Source organism: Canis lupus, chromosome 28, assembly GCF_048164855.1.
Source record: "Canis lupus baileyi chromosome 28, mCanLup2.hap1, whole genome shotgun sequence".
Lineage (NCBI taxonomy): Eukaryota > Metazoa > Chordata > Mammalia > Carnivora > Canidae > Canis > Canis lupus.
The window spans coordinates 9161641-9181247 of NC_132865.1; the positions used below are offsets into that span (position 1 = coordinate 9161641).

General features: G+C 40.4%; 1 protein-coding gene across 9 annotated transcripts in view; it reads left to right on the forward strand.

Annotated features, from left to right (window-relative positions):
• Nucleotides 1–19607, forward strand: part of RMDN1 (regulator of microtubule dynamics 1) — a 59454-nt gene that overhangs the window by 7807 nt on the left and 32040 nt on the right. For 3 of the 9 annotated variants that reach the window (XR_012019916.1, XM_072804030.1, XM_072804031.1), the window contains exon 1: nucleotides 2654–2882. The exons of 2 other annotated variants lie outside the window; for them this stretch is intronic. Coding sequence is in view for 4 of the 7 variants with exons in the window: in XM_072804030.1 (XP_072660131.1) it covers nucleotides 2754–2882 (129 nt within the window). In the remaining 3 variants the exon portion in view is untranslated. Of the gene's footprint in view, nucleotides 1–2641; nucleotides 2883–3264; nucleotides 4070–14052; nucleotides 14085–19607 lie in introns of those variants that run through there. 4 more of the 9 variants (XM_072804032.1, XM_072804033.1, XM_072804034.1 and 1 more) reach the window with 3 other exon arrangements.

The following is a 19607-nucleotide window of genomic DNA, read 5'->3' on the forward strand; positions in this document are numbered from 1 at the left end:
CCTTCTGCTGAGGTCCTGAGCCTGGGCCCTGGGATAGAGTCCTGCATGGGGCTCCCCATGGGGAGCCTGCTTCTCCCTCTGCCTATGTCTGTGCCTCTCTCTCTTTGTCTCTCATTAATCAATCAATAAAATCTTAAAAAAAAAAATAAAAGAGCTTTTCAAATCTTTTTTTTTTTGGTTTTATTTATTTATTCATGAGACACGCAGAGAGAGAGAGAGAGAGAGAGAGAGAATACTTAGTATTCATGGAAAATGCCACTTGCCTTACCAATCCAGGCATTTGCACTTTCCTTTATCTCTACATGAAATGCTTGGCCCTCACTTATCTTCCTGGTTCAGTCCTTCTTCCTTGGATCTTTATTCAAATGTCTCCTTCAGGTCTTCTGTGGCCACTCTCTGCTTAAAACTACAGTATCGCTGAGTGAAGTAAGTCAATCGGAGAAGGACAAACATTATATGTTCTCATTCATGTGGGGAATATAAATAATAGTGAAAGGGAATATAAGGGAAGGGAGAAGAAATGTGTGGGAAATAGCAGAAAGGGAGACAGAACGTAAAGACTGCTAACTCTGGGAAACGAACTAGGGGTGGTAGAAGGGGAGGGGGGTGGGGGGTGGGAGTGAATGGGTGCCGGGCACTGGGGGTTATTCTGTATGTTGGTGAGTTGAACACCAATAAAAAATAAATTAAAAAAAAACAAAAAACTACAGTATCTACACAGAAATATGCCCTGTACCTCTTTCTGTTTTATCTTCCTCATTAGCATTTATCATTATCTAGTACATCTTTTACTTTATTTATTTTTGCTTACTGTGTTTCCCCAGCTGAAATATATACTCCACTAGGAAGTTGTTCATTCCTATCTAGAAGAGTACCAGGCGTGTTATAGACCTGCAACACACACTTGTTGAAGGAATGAAGGAATGAAGAAATTGGACTAGGCCCAGAAACAGGCAAAAATCAAACATGTCACTGAGTTTACAGTAGAGCAAAAGCACACATTACCAGTTCTTATCGACTCTACCTCCAAAATACACTCCAGGGCAGCCTGGGTGGCTCAGCGGTTAAGCTCTGCCTTCAGCCCAGGGTGTGATCCTGGAGATCTGGGATCGAGTCCCACGTCGGGCTCCCTGCATGGAGCCTGCTTCTCCCTCTGCCTGTGTCTCTGCCTCTCTTTCTCTCTGTGTCTCATGAATAAATAAATAAAATCTTAAAAAAAAGTACACTCCAGATTAACAAATAATCACAAATATACATATGACATTACAAAACAAACTTAGAGCCATAAAAAAAATGAAAGTATAGTAGTGGGAATCAAGAAAAGTTTTTTTGAGGAAGACACATTTGGGCTGAGATCTGAAAGATGAATAGAGACATACCTGGCGGCTCATCGGGTAGACATGATATTCTTGATGTCAGAGTTGTGAGTTTGAGCCCCATGTTATAGTATTCAATTTCAATTTCCTGAATTTAATAATTGTACTGGACTAAATAAGAGAACGTCTTTGTTTCTAGACACAAAGAGTCGTGATATATATAATCTACTCTCAAAAGATTTAACAACAAAACATAATAATTGGAGTATAATATAGGTACTACATAAATGCAACCTATTTTTAAAAAAAACTATGACGGTCTTCCCTTATTGCCCATAAAAAAAAAAATCACATAATCTAGATAGTGCATACTCCATTTGCAGCTTGTGTTTTCACCCACATCAATCCTGAAGTAGGATTCAAACCTCTTCATTCCTTCTAAAAATATTCCGCTCTGGTGAAAGGTATCAATCTTACTAAATCTGAGGGGAAGCCAAGGGTTTTGTACCACACATCCCATGGAAAACAAGGGCATCACCTTTTTCTCGAGGCCTCCTCTCCCTGTTTTTTTTTTTTTTTTTTTCTGATGTGAAATACTGGGGTTTGGAGCAAATAACTAAGAAAGAATTATTGAGACGACTTCAGTGCAAAAAAAAAAGGTGGTTTTCTTAAAGCAGGACCTGTGGGCAAAGTGCTCTGGAGTTGTAAGTAGTTGCTGATGATACTTTAAAATTGGGAGGGGGATCCCTGGGTGGCTCAGCGGTTTAGCACCTGCCTTTGGCCCAGGGCCTGACCCTGGAGACCCAGGATCGAGTCCCGCATCAGGATCCCTGCGTGGAGCCTGCTTCTGCCTCTGCCTGTGTCTCTGCATCTCTCACTCTCCCTCTCTCCCTCCCTCCCTCTCTCTCTCTCTCTCTCTGTGCCTCATGAATGAATAGATGAATGGAATCTTTAAAAATAAAATAAAGTTGGGAGGGCGTTTTGGGATAGGGCAAAAGTCTCTAGGGAATTTGGAAGCAAGGTTTCCAAGACCTTGAAGGGCTATCATTATTTAGAAAAAGGTCATTTACGACTGTCCAGTAAAACCTCAGTCATGATGTGGATCAGGGCACTACAAGGAGGAGAATTGCTGACCTTTATCTTGCAGGGTGCGGAGTAGAGATAAAGGAAACTTCCCCAGGGATTTTTAGTGTCCTAGAGATTGGGCTAATGTCAAACTACGGTTGCCCGAGGTCACTGCGCGCAGGCGCGGAAGAGCCGCCAAGGCCCCGCCCACCGCGTCCGCCCCTCCCCCTGAACCTGGGGGCCGGAAATTGCGTGACGGAAGAGGCGTGGCAGGAAGGGGAGGGAGTCGTGGTTTCCTCCGGAAGTGCCTGAGCGGCCTTCGCTGTGCGTCGCTCTACGACGGCCCCGCGTGAGGGACGCGAGTTGTAGGTCATGGCACTGGCCGCGCGGCTCTGGCGCTTTGTGCCTTTGCCCCGTGGCGTCTTCCCGGGACCGCGGCTCTCGAGGGCTGTTGCTGGCGGCCGCGGACGTGGCTGTGGTCGGCGACTCCGAGGCCCTGAGGTACCCCCGCAGCCCTGACTCCCGCTCCCCTCGCTGCTGACTGGGCCCCGGCCGTGGCCTCCTCGGCCGGGCGGCTCCGTAACGGAGCCAGGAGCTCAGGGCCAGGTGTCCCTGGAGCGCTCAGGTGGCTGCGGAGCAGTGAGTCCCCCCCACCCCCACCCCCACCCCCACCCCCGAGAATCTGGGAATCCTGCTTGTCCTTCCTGTGAGAAAACAGCACCCCAGAGGGAGAAACACCTGGACCGCCGCGAAAATGTTTTACTTTCGGCCCCTGCGGCTCTCGGTCTACCAGGCTTTGAAGAGGTTGTGGTGGGATTTTTGGAAATTACTACGACTTAAAAAGCAGAGATTTTTGTGCTTATTTAGGTTTAAAAAAATTTTTTTTTTAGTTCTTTGTTATATCTGCATAATGTTAAGGAAGGATGCTGGGTTGTCCCAGGTTCGGCTGTCTCTGTTAGACCGTTCGTGGGCCTTGGTTTACCTGTCCAGGAAGGGGCACTGGAGAGAGACGGAGGGCAGTGATGCATAGGGTAATATTATCGGAACTAGGTGTTTATTTTGAACCCTAAAAGACACATTTTTGGCTGCTATATTCGAGGTTGTGGGGGGCTGTTAAGGGTAATAAAAGGTAGTAAGGCTTGATCGTTATCCTCCCAAAATGCTTATAGGCAGATGGGGAGATGTTAAAAGATATAGGCAGAGGGGTGGGAGGAATACTAAGTATGAAACTAGCCGGGAGCCCTGTGTGGCTCAGTGGTTGAACGTCAGCCTGGGATCCAGTCTCCGGGTCGGGCTCCCTGCATGGAGCCTGCTTCTCCCTCTGCCTGTGTCTCTGCCTCTCTCTCTCTCTGTGTCTCTCATGAATAAATACATAAAATCTTAAAAAAAAAAAAAAAAAAAAAAAAAACTAGCCTCAAATTCCCAACTCAGAGCTTTGGTGAGGTAAAAGTTCCATTTTAGTGGAGTCACCGTTGTGTCGATAATAACAGGCATAACAGACGCCTTACCCATAACCAGGCATTGCATTAAGTGTTATCTAATCTCCATTTTCATCCTACGAAGTGAGAACTGTTACTTTTTTTTTTTTTTTTTTTTTTTTACAAAGAGGAAACTGAAGTAGTAAGGTTAAACAACATATCCAAGTCACACAGCTAGCAATACAATCAATACCTTGGACTTGATGGCAGGTAGGGTATCTACAGCGCCCATGTGTTGCATATAGCCAGCCACCCGTGCTACAAACCTGAAAACCGGAGAAGATAGGAAAGGGTAGAAAAATCAGTATCAAGAGGGACTAGAACGATTTTTTTTTTTTTTTTTAAAGATTTTATTTACTTACTCGAGAGAAAGAGGCAGAGGCAGAGGGAGGATCAGGCTCCACGCAGGGAGCCCCACGTGGGTCTCGATCCGGAATCGGGGGGTCACGCCCTGAGCGGAAGGCAGAGGAGCCACCCAGGTGTCCCTAGAGAGATTCTTAAGTAATAAAACTCTAAGCCAAAGGCAATAAGAAAAATTCTTCCCTAGATAAATTGAAGTGTTTTGGAACTATTTATTACCGATTTTCCAGCTTCTCATGCATTTTTGTAGCCCTCATCGTTTGTTTCTCTTTTTCCTAGACTTTTCTCTTAGCAAGATGTCAGTAAGTTGAGTTGGAGATATTTTCCAGGAGTTTGATGAAATTGGGGGCTACTTCTGAGTGGCTGAGGTTTCACTTTTCTGTCTCTTTCTATATGTGATCTATGTTACAAAACACTATTGGGAACACTTATTTTTCAACAGATTTGTACCAGGTGCTTACTGTGAACGAGGCTTTTTTTTTTTTTTTTAAATTTTTTTTTTTTAAATTTATTTATGATAGTTACAGAGAGAGAGAGAGGCAGAGACACAGGCAGAGGGAGAAGCAGGCTCCATGCACCGGGAGCCCGACGTGGGATTCGATCCCGGGTCTCCAGGATCGCGCCCTGGGCCAAAGGCAGGCGCCAAACCGCTGCGCCACCCAGGGATCCCACGAGGCTCTGTTCTAAGCTCTGGAGACAGAAACACTTTTCTTCATTGATCTTACAGATTAGAAGGAAAGGTAGTCAATTGAGTAAATGTAATTAATGCAAAGAGTTGGGGAAAGAAGCAAAGTTATACCTAACCTGATCTTGAAGGAAGGGGAAGAGTGTGAGCCAGAGATGAGATACAAAGAATGATTGGATGTTAACAAGTAATGGGAAAATGAAGACAAAAGAGTATTCCAGTAGAGAGTAACATGATAGAGACCTTGAGGTAAGAAAAAGTGTTTTTTTTGAGGACCTGAAATTATGACTGGAACTTGAAGTGGGAGAATAAACTGATACAAACCAAGGCTGAAAAATCAGGCAGGTACCAGTTTATTAATCTCTTACTGCATAGCAAAGTATTGCACGACTTAATGGTTTAAAACAGCAAACATAATCTCGTTGTTCCTTTGGGTTATGGAATCCAGGTGAGGCTTATTAGCTGGGTGCCTCTGGCAGCAGGTTTCTCAAATGGATTGAATCAAAGTATTGAGCTGCTGAGGTTTCCACTGGAGGGCTCAGTGGAGAGGTGGAGGGAAAATTAGGCCTGTAGCTTTGCTGAGGTGGTCATAGGCAGGCATTTGCATTCCCTCAGGAGGCTTCCCCAAAGGGCTGCCCTGAGACACCGCAGCTTCCGCTGGGGCTGGCTGGGCAGTGCAAGGAAACGCCGGAGAGAATGGGTGTCAAGGGAGTTGCAGTTTTTGTAACCTAAGTAGAAGTAACGACCTTTCACTTTTGCATATTCTGTTTCTTAGAGAGCCAGTAAAATCCGCCTTACATTTAAGGGAAGGGGATTACTCAAAAGGAGTGAAAATTAGAAGTACAGAGGGGGAAATCTTTCTTCCCAGGATCCTTCCAGCTGGTTTAGGAATTAAACTGACATGAGGTAACAGGAACAAAAACCAAAGATTAATTATGTATGCACGGAGGTCCACTAATGAAATTAAGACTGAAAGAAATGGCCAAGGCAGGCAGTTTTTTATACACTTTTAGACAGATAGATTTGTGAGAAATTGGCAGGATAAAGAAAACAGAGTTTTGGGAGCTTTAATTAGTAAGGAATTTTAAGCAGAGTTTAGACTGAAATACTAGATTGGCAGTAAGTTTTGTTTCTACTGCTTTTTAGGTTTTTTTTTTTTTTTTAAGATTTTATTTATTTATTCATGACAGACACAGGGAGAGAGAGAGAGGCAGAGACACAGGCAGAGGGAGAAGCAGGCTCCATACAGGGAACCTGACGTGGGACTTGATCCTGGGTCTCCAGGATCACACCCTGGGCTCAAGGTGGTGCTAAACCACTGAGCCACCAGGGCTACCCTGCTTTTTAGGTTTTAAAGCCCCCAACTCTGGTGTGATAAGGATGTTCTTTTAGTTCTTAGTACAGGGAAGGGCACCTGGGTGGCTCAGAGGTTGAGCATCTGCTTTTGGCTCAGGGCGTGATCCCGCAGGCCTGGGATCGAGTTTCACATCAGGCTCCTAGTGGGGAACCTGCTTCTCCCCCTGCCTGTGTCTCTGCCTCTCTCTCTCTCTGTTTCTCTCATGAGTAAATACATAAAATCTTAAAAAACAACAACAACCCTATCTCACTTTTTAGTACAGGGAAGGTAATTTTTCATGTGGGAGATTTATTTCTGTTTTCAGGGGTTCAGAGGAGGGTCTGCATGTCTTTTCACAGCAGTTTCCCAAATAGCTTCAATTCAGAATAGTCAGTATACCATTGTGGTACATTTTGGGGCAAACTGCCCTGGGCCCCAACAGAAGGAAGGAATCATTTGGGACCATTTTAATTAACTTATCTATATCTCTCTATATATTTTTAAAGATTTTATTTATTCATGAGAGAGACAGAGAGAGGCAAGACATAGGAAGAGGGAGAAGCAGGCTCCATGCAGGGAGCCTGATGTGGGACTCAATCCCCAGACTCCAGGATCACATCCTGGGCGGAAGGCAGGTGCTCAGCTGCTGAGCCACCCAGGTGTCCCCTTATCTATATATTTTTAAATTGAGAAATAATTGACATGTAACATTATTTTGGGGTGTACGACACAATGATACAATATTTGTACATATTTCTAAATGATATGATTTGTTTACTTTACAATAAGTAAACATCCATCTGTTTTTTTCTCCTGATGAGAACTTTTAAGATTTACTCTCTTAGCAACTTCCAGATATACATACAGTATTATTAACTGCAGTTATCACGCTGTACAAGACATCCTAGGACTTATTTTATAACTGGAAGTTTATACTTTTTGACCACCTTCACCCATTTAACCAACCCCCTTCTCCTCCCTCTCCACCTTTGGCAGCAACCAAAGGAGCTCTATTTATAAGTTTGGATTTTGTTTGATTCCACAATGAGATCATACTGCATTTGTCTTTCTTGTCAGACATATTTCACTTAGTATAATGCCCTCAAAGTCCCTTCATGTTGTCACAGATGGCAAGATTTCATTCTTTTTATGGCTGAAAAATACTCCATTGTATGTGTATGTACATAGCACTTTGTTTTATGCATTCATGGATGGACACACATATTGCTTCTGTGCCTTGGAAACTGTAAATCATACCGCAGTGAACATGAGAATGCATATATCTTTTTGAGTTAGTATTTTTATTTCCTTTGGATAAACACCCAGTAGAATTGCTGGGTCATATGTGGTAGTTCTATTTTTAATTTTTTGATTAACCACCATGCTGTTTTCTGCAGTTTACCTTCCCACCCAACAGTGCACAAGGATTCCTCTTCACATTCTCACCAACATTAGTTATTTCTTGTCTTTTTGGCAATACCATTCTAACAAGTACGAGGCGATATCTCATTGTGGTTTTGATTTGCCTTTCCCTGATGCTCAGTGATGTTGAGCATCCTTCCATGTGTCCTTTGGTCATCTGTATGTCTTGGAGAAATATTCGTTCATGTCTTCTGCCCATATTTAAATTGGATTGTTTTTTGGGTCTAAGTTTTTCATATATTTTAGATACTTTTTATCAGATAATGTTTGAAATATCTTTTTCCATTCAGTAGATTCTTTAGTTGGTTGTTGGTTGTTCCCTTTGCTGTGCAGAAGTTTTATATTTTGATGCAGTCTCAATAGTTTATTTTTGCTTTTGTTTCCCTTGCCTCAGGAGATATATCAGGAAAAATGATGTTATGGCTGATGTCAGAGAAATAGCTGCCTGTGCTCTCTTCTAAGATTTTTATGGTTTCAGGTCTCACATTTAGGTCCTTAGTCCATTTTGAGTTTATTTTTTCGAATGGTGCAAGAAAATGGTCCAGTTTCATTCTTTGCATCTATTGAAATGATCATATGGTTTTTGTCCTTTCTCTTATTGATGGATGTATCATGTTGGTTGATTTGCAAATATTGAACAGCCCTTGCATCCCTGGAATACATTTCACTTGATTGCGGTGAATGATTTTTTTTTTTAATGTATTTTGTATTTGGATTGCTAATGTTTGTTGAGGATTTTTGCATCGATGTTCACCAGAAATAATAGCCTGGAGTTTTCTTTGGTGGTGTGTTTATCTAGTTTTGGTATCAGGGTAATAACGCTGGCCTCATGGAATGAATGTGGAAGTTTTCCTTTTATTTTTTGGAAAAGTTTGAGAAAAATATGTGGTAACTCTTCTCTAAATGTTGGGTAGAATTCACCAATGATGCCATCTGGTCTTGGACTCTTTTATTTTGAAAGTTTTTTGATTAGTACTTCAGTTTCATTGCTGGTAATCCATCTGTTTAAATTTCATCCTAATTCAGTTTTGGGAGATTATATCCGTTTCTTCTGGGTTGTCCAGTTTGTTGGCATGTGACTTTTCATAATCTTTTATAATCCTTTGTATTTCTAGGATGTCAGTTATTTCTCCTCTTTCATTTTTTAAAAAAATATTTTATTATTTATTTTATTTTATTTTATTTATTTTATATTAATTTATTTTATTTTTATGATAGTCACAGAGAGAGAGAGAGAGGCGCAGAGACACAGGCAGAGGGAGAAGCAGGCTCCATGCACCGGGAGCCCGATGTGGGATTCGATCCCGGGTCTCCAGGATCGCGCCCTGGGCCAAAGGCAGGCGCCAAACCGCTGCGCCATCCAGGGATCCCAAAAAATATTTTATTTATTTATTTATGAGAGACAGAGAGAGGCAGAGACACAGGCAGAGGGAGAAGCAGGCTTTTTGCAGGGAGCCAGATGTGGGACTCGATCCCGGGACTCCAGTATTACACTATGTGCCGAAGGCAGGCACTCAACCCCTTAGCCACACAGGCGTCACATCTCCTCTTTCATTTCTGATTTTGTTTATTTGACTCCTTTCTCTCTTTTGATGAGTCTGGCTAAAGGTTTATCAATTTTGTTGAACTTTGAAAGAAGCAGCTCCTGGTTTCATTGATTTATTTATTTATTTATTTATTTATTTATTTTTTTAGTTTCAATATAATTTATTTCTGCTCTGCTTATTCTTTCCTTCCTTCTGAATTTGTTTTTTTTGTTGTTGTTGTTGTTGCTGCTGTTGTTCTTGTTTTTCTATCTCCTTTAGATGTAAGGTTAGGTTGCTTCCTTGAGCTTTTTCATACTTTTTGTGGTAAGTCTGTATTGCCATAAACTTCTTCTTAGAATTGCTTTTGCTGCAATCCAAAGATTTTGGACTGTTGTGTTTTCATTTTCATTTGTCTCCACGTGTTTTTAAAAATTTTTCTTTGATTCCCTGGTTGACCCATTCATTGTTTAGTAACATATTATTTTACCTTCACATATTTGTGCTCTTTCCAGAATTATTTGTTTATTTTTGTGGTTGTTTTCTAGTTTCATAACATTGTGGTCAGAAAAGATGCATGGTGTAACTTTGATATTTTTGAAATTTGTTGAGACTTATTTTGTCGCCTAACGTGATCTGTTCTGGATAATGTTTCGTGTGCCCTTGAAAATAATCTGTATTCTGCTGTTTTAGGATGGAATGTTCTAGATAGATCTGTCAAATCTATCTAGTCTAGTATGCCATTCAAAGCCACTGTTTTCATGTTGATTTTCTGTTCGGATAATCTGTCCATTGACATTAGTGGGGTGTTAAAGTCTCCTACCATTATTGCATTACCATCAATTAGTACCTTTATATATATATATATTTTTAAAGATTCTATTTATTTGACAAAGCACATGCACAAGGAGGGGAAGCAGCAGACAGAGGGAGAGGGAGAAGCAGGCTCCCCATGGAGTGGGGAGCCCCATAGAGAGCCTGATCCCAGAACCCTGGAATCATGACCTGAACCAAAGGCAGGTGCTTAACTGATTGAGTTACTCAGGTGCCTCAGTTCCTTTATACTTTTATTAACTGTTTTTATGTACTTGGGTGTTCCCATGGTGCATAAATATTTACAGCTATGTCTTGTTGGATTGTCCCTACTGATTATATGGTGTCCATCTTTGTTTCTAGTTATAGTCTTTGTTTTAGTCAATTTTGTTTGATAGATGTATTCCTACCCCAGCTTTCTTTTAACATGCATTTGCCCAATTCGTGTTTTCTCCATCCTCTCACTTTAAATCTGCATGTGTCTTTAGGTCCGAAATGTGTCCTTTATAGGCAGCATGTAGATGGGTCTTGTTTTTTTTATCCATTCTGTCATTCTGTGTCTTTAGATTGGAGTGTTTAGGCCATTTACACTTTTGATTATTGGTAGGCATGTATTTGTTGCCATTCTGTTACTTGTTTTGTGATTCCTTTTGTAGTTTTTCCCTGATCCTTTCTTCTCTTGCTGTCTTTTTTCATGGTTTCTGTGTTATATTTGGATTTCTTTCTATTTTGCATTTCACTGGTTTTTGATTTGTGTTTATCATTGGGTTTGTATATTACATCATCTGTTTACAGAAGTCTAAGTTGATGGTCGTGTGAGGTTGAACCCATTCTTTACTTCTCTTGCCACATTTTAGGTATATGGCATCTTAATTTAGTTCCTTTAATTTTGTGAGTCCCTTGACTGATTTTTACAGATATATGTATTTTAACTACTTTTGGGCTTCTTACTTACTCATTGTCTTTTCACTCCCAGCTCCCTTTAACATTCCCTGTAGGGCTGGTTTAGTGGTCATGAACTCCTTTAGCTTTTGTATAGGAAACTTTTCTATCTTCTTGTATTCTGAATGATAGCCTTACTAGATAGAGTGTTCTAGGTTGCATATTTGCCCTGTTGAGCGCTAACTCTTTTTCAAGCAAAACAGTTTTCACAGTGTTGTTATGGTTGCTGGGGTAATAGGAAGAGATAAACTGCATTATTTTATATATTTTTTAAATTAATATTTGTATAAGGGATTGCTGAAATGAAGCTTCCTGTTACTGAGATGGATGGAATCAGTCATTCCAAGAACTATAAGCCCAAAGCTACTGTAGAAACAAATATTTACTTCTTTAAATGTTTCTTGGTATGGATGCTTCGGTGGCTCAGCGATTGCGCATCTGCCTTTGACTCAGGGCATGATCCTGGGGTTCCAGATCGAGTCCTGCATCAGGCTCCTTGTGGGGAGCCTTCTTCTCCCTCTGCCTATGTCTCTGCCTCTCTCTGTGTGTCTCTCATGAATAAATGAGATAAATAAATAAATAAATAAATAAATAAATAATATTAAATGAGATAAGTAAATAATCTTTAAAAAAACCTGTTTCTTGGCAGCCTCTTCATAATGTGAGATTGTTCCCAAGATTGTGTGATTATTTTTTTTTCTCTCTTCCCCCTCCTCCCCCTCTTATTTCCAGTGTGGGCAATACTAGAGAACCTATAGCATCTTCCCATTCCCATGTGGAACAGGAAACCCACATACTAATTAATCTTCAATCTTTTCTTTTCTTTTCTTTTCTTTTCTTTTCTTTTCTTTTCTTTTCTTTTCTTTTCTTTTCTTTTCTTTTCTTTTCTTTTCTTTTCTTTTCTTTCTTTTCTTTTCTTTTCTTTTCTGATTTTATTTATTCCTGAGAGAGACACAGAGAGAGGCAGAGACACAGGCAGAGGGAGAAGCGGCCTCCTTTCAGGGAGCCCAACACGGGACTTGATCCCTGATCCCTGAGATCACGCCCTGAGCCAAAGGCAGAGACACTCGACACTGAACCACCCAGGCGTCCCAGTTTTTTTTTTTTTTCAAGCAGGCATGAATCTGATGCCTTTTTCCATGACAGAATATTTTCTTAAAAAAAGTTAGTAGTCTACTTTAAGTTCAGAGCCACTTGAGGTAGAATGTATTCTAAAGCTTTTTATTTTATTTTTTTAAGATTTTATTTATTTATTTATGAGTGACAGAGAGAGGGAGGTGGGGGCAGAGACACAGGCAGAGGGAGAAGCAGGCTTCATGCAGGGAGCCCGACATGGGACTTGATCCTGGGTCTCCAGGATCACACCCTGGGCTGCAGGCAGCACCAAACTGCTGCGCCACCGGGGCTGCCCTCTAAAGCTTTTTAAAGTTTATTTCTTTATTGAAGTAATTTGTACACCCAATGTGGGGCTTGAACTCATGACCCCAAGATCAAGAGTCCCATGCTTCTCTGACTGAGTCAGCCAGGCACCCTTAGAGTTCATTCTAAAGTTTTATATTTTTACACTCCCTTCCACTATTTGTGTTTTTAATGTTATGATTTATTTCTTTTTATTTTATCTATGCATTCACAGATTATTGAACTTATAATTATTTTTACTTTCATGCTTTAACCTTCTTACTAGCTTTGTAAATGATAAACCCAGCACCTTTGTGTCATTAGCTTATTCTGGATTTTACTATATTTGCCTTTACTAATGAGATTTATACAGTTGACCCTTGAATGATGCAGGAGTTAGGGGCAGCAACTTCCCCATGCAGATGAAAATCTGCATATAACTTTGACTGTACGAAAACTTGATTACTACTAGCTTATTAGGAAGCCTTAATGATAATATAAAGGATTGATTACCATATAATTTGTATATGTTCTTATAATTCTTATAAGTTTCTTATATTCTTACTATATTCTTTTTTTTAAATTTTTTTAATTTATTTATGATAGCCACAGAGAGAGAGAGAGAGAGAGAGGCAGAGACATGGGCAGAGGGAGAAGCAGGCTCCATGCACCGGGAGCCCGATGTGGGATTCGATCCCGGGTCTCCAGGATCGCACCCTGGGCCAAAGGCAGGCGCCAAACCACTGCGCCACCCAGGCATCCCTATTCTTACTATATTCTTAAAGTAAGCTGGAGGAAAGAGAATGTTATTAAGGAAATTATAAAGAAGAGAAAACATTGCTGCCTGGGTGGCTCAGTTGAGTGTCCGAATCTTGATTTTGGCTTAGGTCATGATCTTGAGGTTGTGAGATCGAGTCCTGTGTTTGGCTCCATACTCAGAGGGAGTCTGAGATTCTCTTTTCCTCTCCCTTTGCCCCTCCCTCCATTCCAGCACTAGCATCTATGTGGTCTGTCTCTTGAAATAAGTAAATCTTTTAAAATATATATATTTGTGGTACCATACTGTAAAAAAAATGTGAGTATAGGGATGCCTGGTTGGCTCAGTGGTTGAGTGTCTGCCTTTGGCTCAGGTCATGATCCTGAGGTCAGGCTCCCTGATGGGCAGGGAGACTACTTCTCGCTTGCCTCTATTTCTGCCTCTCTCTGTGTGTCTCACATGAATAAATAAAATCTTTAAAAGAAAAAAAAGTGAGTATAAGAGGACCCATACAGTTGAAACCTATGTTGTTCAAGAATCAGTTGTACTCTCATGTTTTCCTGTTACTAATTAGCACCCTTTTTTTTCAGATTAAAGAAATTTTAAGATTTCCTGTAAGGCTGGTCTTGTGATGAACTTAACTTTGGTTTTGCTTCTCTGGAAAACTCTTTATCTCTCCTTCAATTCTGAAGGTCACCTTTGCTGGGTAGAGTATTCTTGGTTGGCATTTTTTTTTTCTCCTAGCACTTTGAATACATAGTGCCACTTTCTTCTGGCTTACAGTTTCTTCTGAAATAGTGTTTGCATTCTTGTGTGTAGGGGTTTCCTTTGTATGTAACAAGTTGCTTTCTTCTTGCCATTTTTAAGATTTGTAAATTATAATGTGTTTAACTGTGATCTCTTTGGGCTCATCTTACTTGTAACTTTCTTGATCTGGTTATCTGTTTCCTTCCCCAGGTTAGTGACATTTTCAGCTTTTCTATTTTCAGGTAAGTTTTCTATCCCTTTCTCTTCTCCTTCTGGGATACCTGTAATATGAATTTTGGTCTACTTGGTGTTGTCTCATACGTCTCTTAAGCTGTCTTCACTCTTTTTCATTTCTTTTTGCTTTTTTGCTGTGCTGATTGGATGAGTTCCACTGCCCTGTCTTGGAGCTCATGTATGCCTTTGTTCCACTGCATCATCTAGTCTGCTGTTGAATCCCTCACTTATAATTTTCAGTGCAGTTATTGTATTCTTCAGCACTGTGACTTCTGTTTGGTACTTTCTTGTATTTTATGTCTCTTTTTCAAAATTTTTCACTTTCTTCATTCTTCTTCTTAGCTTGGTAAGCATTCTAAGACCATTATTTTGGACTCTTAGGTAATTCACTTATTTCTGTTTCATAAAGATCTTTTTCTGAGGTTCTATCTTGATCTTTTATTTGTAGCATAATTCCTCTTTTTTTTTTTCTTGACTCTTTTGAGGTTTTTATATGCATTAGTGAAAACAGCTATCTCTCATTCTTGAAGGAATGGCTTCTCTAGGAGAGGAGTCTTATTATGCTCAACCCTGTCTTAGCTCTTGGCTTTGTCTCAGACCTTTGTGATTGTCCAAGCAGCTTTATTCGTAATGGCTCCCAGTAGGTGAGGGTGTGCCAAGACCAGTCAGTGTCCTAAGGGGGACAAGGATCTCAGTCAGTACTTCTATCCAGACTGATTAGAAGCCAGACGCTTAGGCAGCAGGTTTTAAAATATGCAAATATTCCTTTTTCAGGGGAAGACTGGGGAGTTGGGCGTTCTCTCTGATCCCTTCGCATTGAACCCTGAGGTGACAGCCTGTTAAGAACTGTACCTTTGTGTACTACCATTCCGTTGAACCCATGAACACAAGGCCTGCCGACCCCCAGGCTATTGCAGGATGTTTGCTCTGTGTTGCAGCCACAGAAGCCAGTGAACCAGATGCCTACACAAGCTGGTTTCTTCAAGACACTGACAGATGGGGCCTGGAGCACAGCAGAGGGAAAGAGTGATGATTGCACCCATCCTCTGTGTTTTCTGGAGAGAATTATTGTAGGCACCTAGATGTGTGTTAAATTAAATGCTTGCCCCTCTGGCTGAAGTTTTAAGATAAGTGAATGAGCCTCTTTCACAGAAAGTGTGGGCACTTCTTAATTGGTTGCCTCTGTGCTGGGCTTTGGGGTGAGTGAATCTGCACAAACACTTTAAGAACTGATTTTGGATTCCCTGTAGCCTTGTAGGCCTCATAGACATGGGCCCCAATTATTTCTGACCCACATGTTTGGAGGCTTGTCTTTTGGGTGCCGTTCTTAAAAGTTGGGGTGCCTGAGGTGGGGTTCAAATGCTTCTCTCCTGGGGTACCTGGGTGGCTCAGTTGGTTAGGCATCTGACTCTTAATCTTAGCTCAGGTCTTGACTCAGGGTCATGAGCGCCACTGGGCCAGGAGCCTACTGGAAAAAAACGCACACAAAAACCCTTCACTCTTCAAGAGAAGCTTGGGGTTTTGAATTCCCTCCTGATTGTGGGTCACCATACCACAGGTGGGGTTTACACCAAGATTTTGTCTCAGTTCTATTCATTTTGCTGTGTGTTTTTTTTTTTTTTTTTTTTTTTTTTCCCCTGTTGGTGTAATGTGAAGGAATCATTCAGCTAGTTTTGGGGTTTCTTTTAGAGGAAATTGTTTGGCATATAGCTATAGATTTGGTGTGTCCATGAGAAGTGTGTTCAGGATCCTCCCACATTGCCATCTTGAACCAGATCCATTAGAGGCCATTTTAGAGGCTGCTTACCACAACCATAAGATTCAGAAAAACTTATAAACAATGTTAAGTATTTCTGATTTTATTCTAAAGATTACAGGAAAACTTGGAAAAGTGTTTTTTTCCTAAGCTTTTTTAATATGAGAGAGTGAGAGAATGAGCAGGGGGGAGGATCAGAGGGTGAGGGAGAAGCAGCTCTCTGCTGAGCAACGAGTCTAATGAAAGGCTCGATCCCAGGACCCTGAGATCATGATCTGAGCCGAAGGCAGATGCTTAAGGGATTGAGCCACCCAGGTACCTCGAAAACATGAAAAAGTTTTAAACAGGGAAATCATTTTATCAGATTTATGTTAAAAAAATAACTTTGGGGTCAAGAATGGATAGATTATAGAGTGGATGCTATTGACCAGATAAGCAGTGATCGGAATAGCACCGTAAAAAAATGTGAAATGAAAATATTTATGAATATAAGTGGATGCATTTAAAGTATTAAGGATGTAAACTGGGACGCCTGGGTGGCTCAGCAGTTGAGCGTCTGCCTTCAGCTCAGGTCATGATCCCTGGGTCCTGGGATAAAGTCCCACATCAGGCTCCCTGGGGAGTCTCCTTCTCCCTCTGCCTATGTCTCTGCCTTTCTCTCCGTGGCTCTGAGTAAGTAAATAAAATCTTTAAAATATAAATATTGTAACTGATAACATGGTAGAGGTTGAAAGTACTTTATAGCAAGACTAGAAGAAGGCCTAGTACTTACTGTGGATGAATTCTAACATTTAAGAAGAGAAGGAACTAACAGGGAATTAGAAGGAAAACTAGGAGATGGTAGGGACACATTCCTTTCCATTTAATGATGAGTTTGTATTTTGGAATTCCTTCTGGCTTGAACTTAGTATTATCAGTGTTGAACAAAAGGCCTAAGAGATAGCTTACTTCTTTGGTTTAACAAATATTTTTTGAGAATTCATTGTTGTAGAGTATTGGAGGTGCAAAGTAAAGCGACTCATTCTAGCTCTCTTGGACAGTTTCTTTTTTTTTTTTAATTTTTATTTATTTATGATAGTCACACAGAGAGAGAGAGAGAGAGGCAGAGACACAGGCAGGGAGAAGCAGGCTCCATGCAACGGGAGTCCGATGTGGGATTCGATCCCGGGTCTCCAGGATCACGGCCTGGGCCAAAGGCAGGCGCCAAACCGCTGCGCCACCCAGGGATCCCTCTCTTGGACAGTTTCACAAGTTAATATTCTTTAAAGGTCACTGAGTCCTGAGTCTTTCAATTGATTTTTTTAGTTCCAGAAACATGATTTTTATATTTTCTGACAGATGAGCAGAAGCTGCTTTACATTAACCAAACCAGTAAGAGTTTCACCCTTACTGTCATTTTATTAATTTACAATAAGAAATATAAATGTCAGCTGCCCAACAGTGTATTTTTTCCTCTCTCAGAACGCCAGAATATTGTTTATTGAGTACATCAGCAAGGAAGTTGAACACTGTGAATGTGTAATTTCTCAAGGTAAAATAGTCTGTGCAAACTTTTCTTTTTTTTCTTAAATTTTTTTAAGTATTTTTTTTTATTTTATTTTTATTTTTTTTTATTTATGATAGTCACAGAGAGAGAGAGGCAGAGACACAGGCAGAGGGAGAAGCAGGCTCCATGCACCGGGAGCCCGATGTGGGATTCGATCCCGGGTCTCCAGGATCGCACCCTGGGCCAAAGGCAGGCGCCAAACCGCTGCGCCACCCAGGGATCCCAAATTTTTTTATTTATTCATAAGAGACAGAGAGAGAGAGGCAGAGACAGGCAGAGAGAGAAGCAGGCTCCCTGCAGGGCGCCCGATGTGGCAACTGGATCCTAGAACTCCAGGATCATGCCCTGAGCTGAAGGCAGAAGCTTAAACGCTGAGCCACCTAGGCATCCCAATGTGCAAACTTTTTTACCATGTGATGTGGCCATAAGTCAGGAGACTTATGAAATCTTAGTCTTTTTCTTGTTTACTTGTTTTTCTTGTTCACTGTTTACCTGCACCCCTGTACCCTCTGCCCTTAACCCCGTATTGCTGCTTCTTGGTAATGTGAATACACTAAAAAAAATGTTAAAGTTATGACTATGTCAGACTCAGTTTTCGTACTTTGCTGTTGGTTTGTTTTGAATCCACTTGTATGGAGTATCTTGAATATTCATGCCCAAGGAAGTAAATAAAGCATTCAGCAAATTGGAATATGTTGGATTCCTCATTCTTTTCCTAGATCCTTATGAGAAGTTAAATATGGGTCAGATGTGAGTCTTGAGAGAGAATTGAGAATGGGTACAAGGTTATTTGTTTTTTTAACTTAAACAACTAGAAGAATAGAGTTGGGAAAATTGTGAGGTTGGAAAATTTGAGGGAAACAGTAGCTGTTTTGGCTAATAAATATGAGAGGCCTGTTGTACTTCATGTAGAGATGGTGATTAAGCTGTTGGATATCTTTGGATATATGATTCTGAAGTTGAGAGGAGTCATACAGGCTTCATATTAAATTTATGTGTTTTTGGCACATTGATAGTATTTAAAGAAATGAGATCACCAAAATGGTACAAGTAGAGAAAAGGTCTGGGATGAAGGCCAAAACACATCTGGCCAGTGAGGAACCAACCAAAGAAAAGGAGCAGTTGTTGAAATCGGAGAAAATAAATGATAGTACTGTTCCAAAAGCCAAGTGAAAAGTGTTTCAAGAGTGAGAGAACACAGCAAGTGCTGAGGAAAGGGGCAGGGTGAATTGCAAAGGAGCATGGGGAAAAGGGGGAAGGGGCTTGCAGGTATCTTTGTGGTGATAGTGATGGTTACATGGGTTCATATGCATGCCTTAATGAATTTTACATGCTATGTATGTGCAATTTATAGTATGTCACTTTTGTCTCAATAAAACTTTAAAAGAAATTAACCATCTATTCATAATTTTAAAAAATAAAGAGAAAGTGATCAGCTGTCAAATATTGTCAATAGGTCAAGGAAGCTGAGAATTCAGAATTGACTATAGGAAGTAACTACATCCTTGGTAACCCTAACTAGAATACCATCAGTGGAGGTGTGGGGATAAAAGTGATTTGTGTGTGTTCAAGAGTGAATGAGAAGAGAGGAGTGGAGACAGTACAGACAACTTTTTAAAAGTTTTGCTTAAAAGACAAGTTAGAAAATGAGACTTAAGGGAGAAGTGAATTAAAGATAAAGCTCTTTGTTTTTAAGAGAAAAACAACTTAAGAGATAGTATGGCTTGTTTTTATACCAGTGGGGATGAAACAAGAGAAAAGGAGAAAATATGTAAAGAGAATAACTGTTGTAGGAAAGAATTATTGGAGTGATTTCCATATACTTCTCCTTTGCCACTGGTCTTGAGAATACTGACCATCATAATGAGAACTAATTTATAAGTTTGTTTGGATATGCTCTTTGTTTCATTCATTGTTTATTTAGAAAGCTTGGGTTTTATAAATCACTTTTGAAGATAACTTTAAATCCATGTACATTTTTAATGTGCAGTAATCACCATAACTGATATTTCTCATCTTGTCTGTTCATAAGATTAATACTTATTATATATTACTATTTCATATTTTATTTCTAAGTTATAATATGAATGTCTCCTCATAAAATGTTTATCTTACATTCAGCACTTAGTATGACTGTGATTTTTAGATAAGTTACTACTCTTAGCCTTAGCTGTTGTTAAGAATCTTTTAACAGGATATGCTTTCCCTGTAATGTAACTATGTAATGTA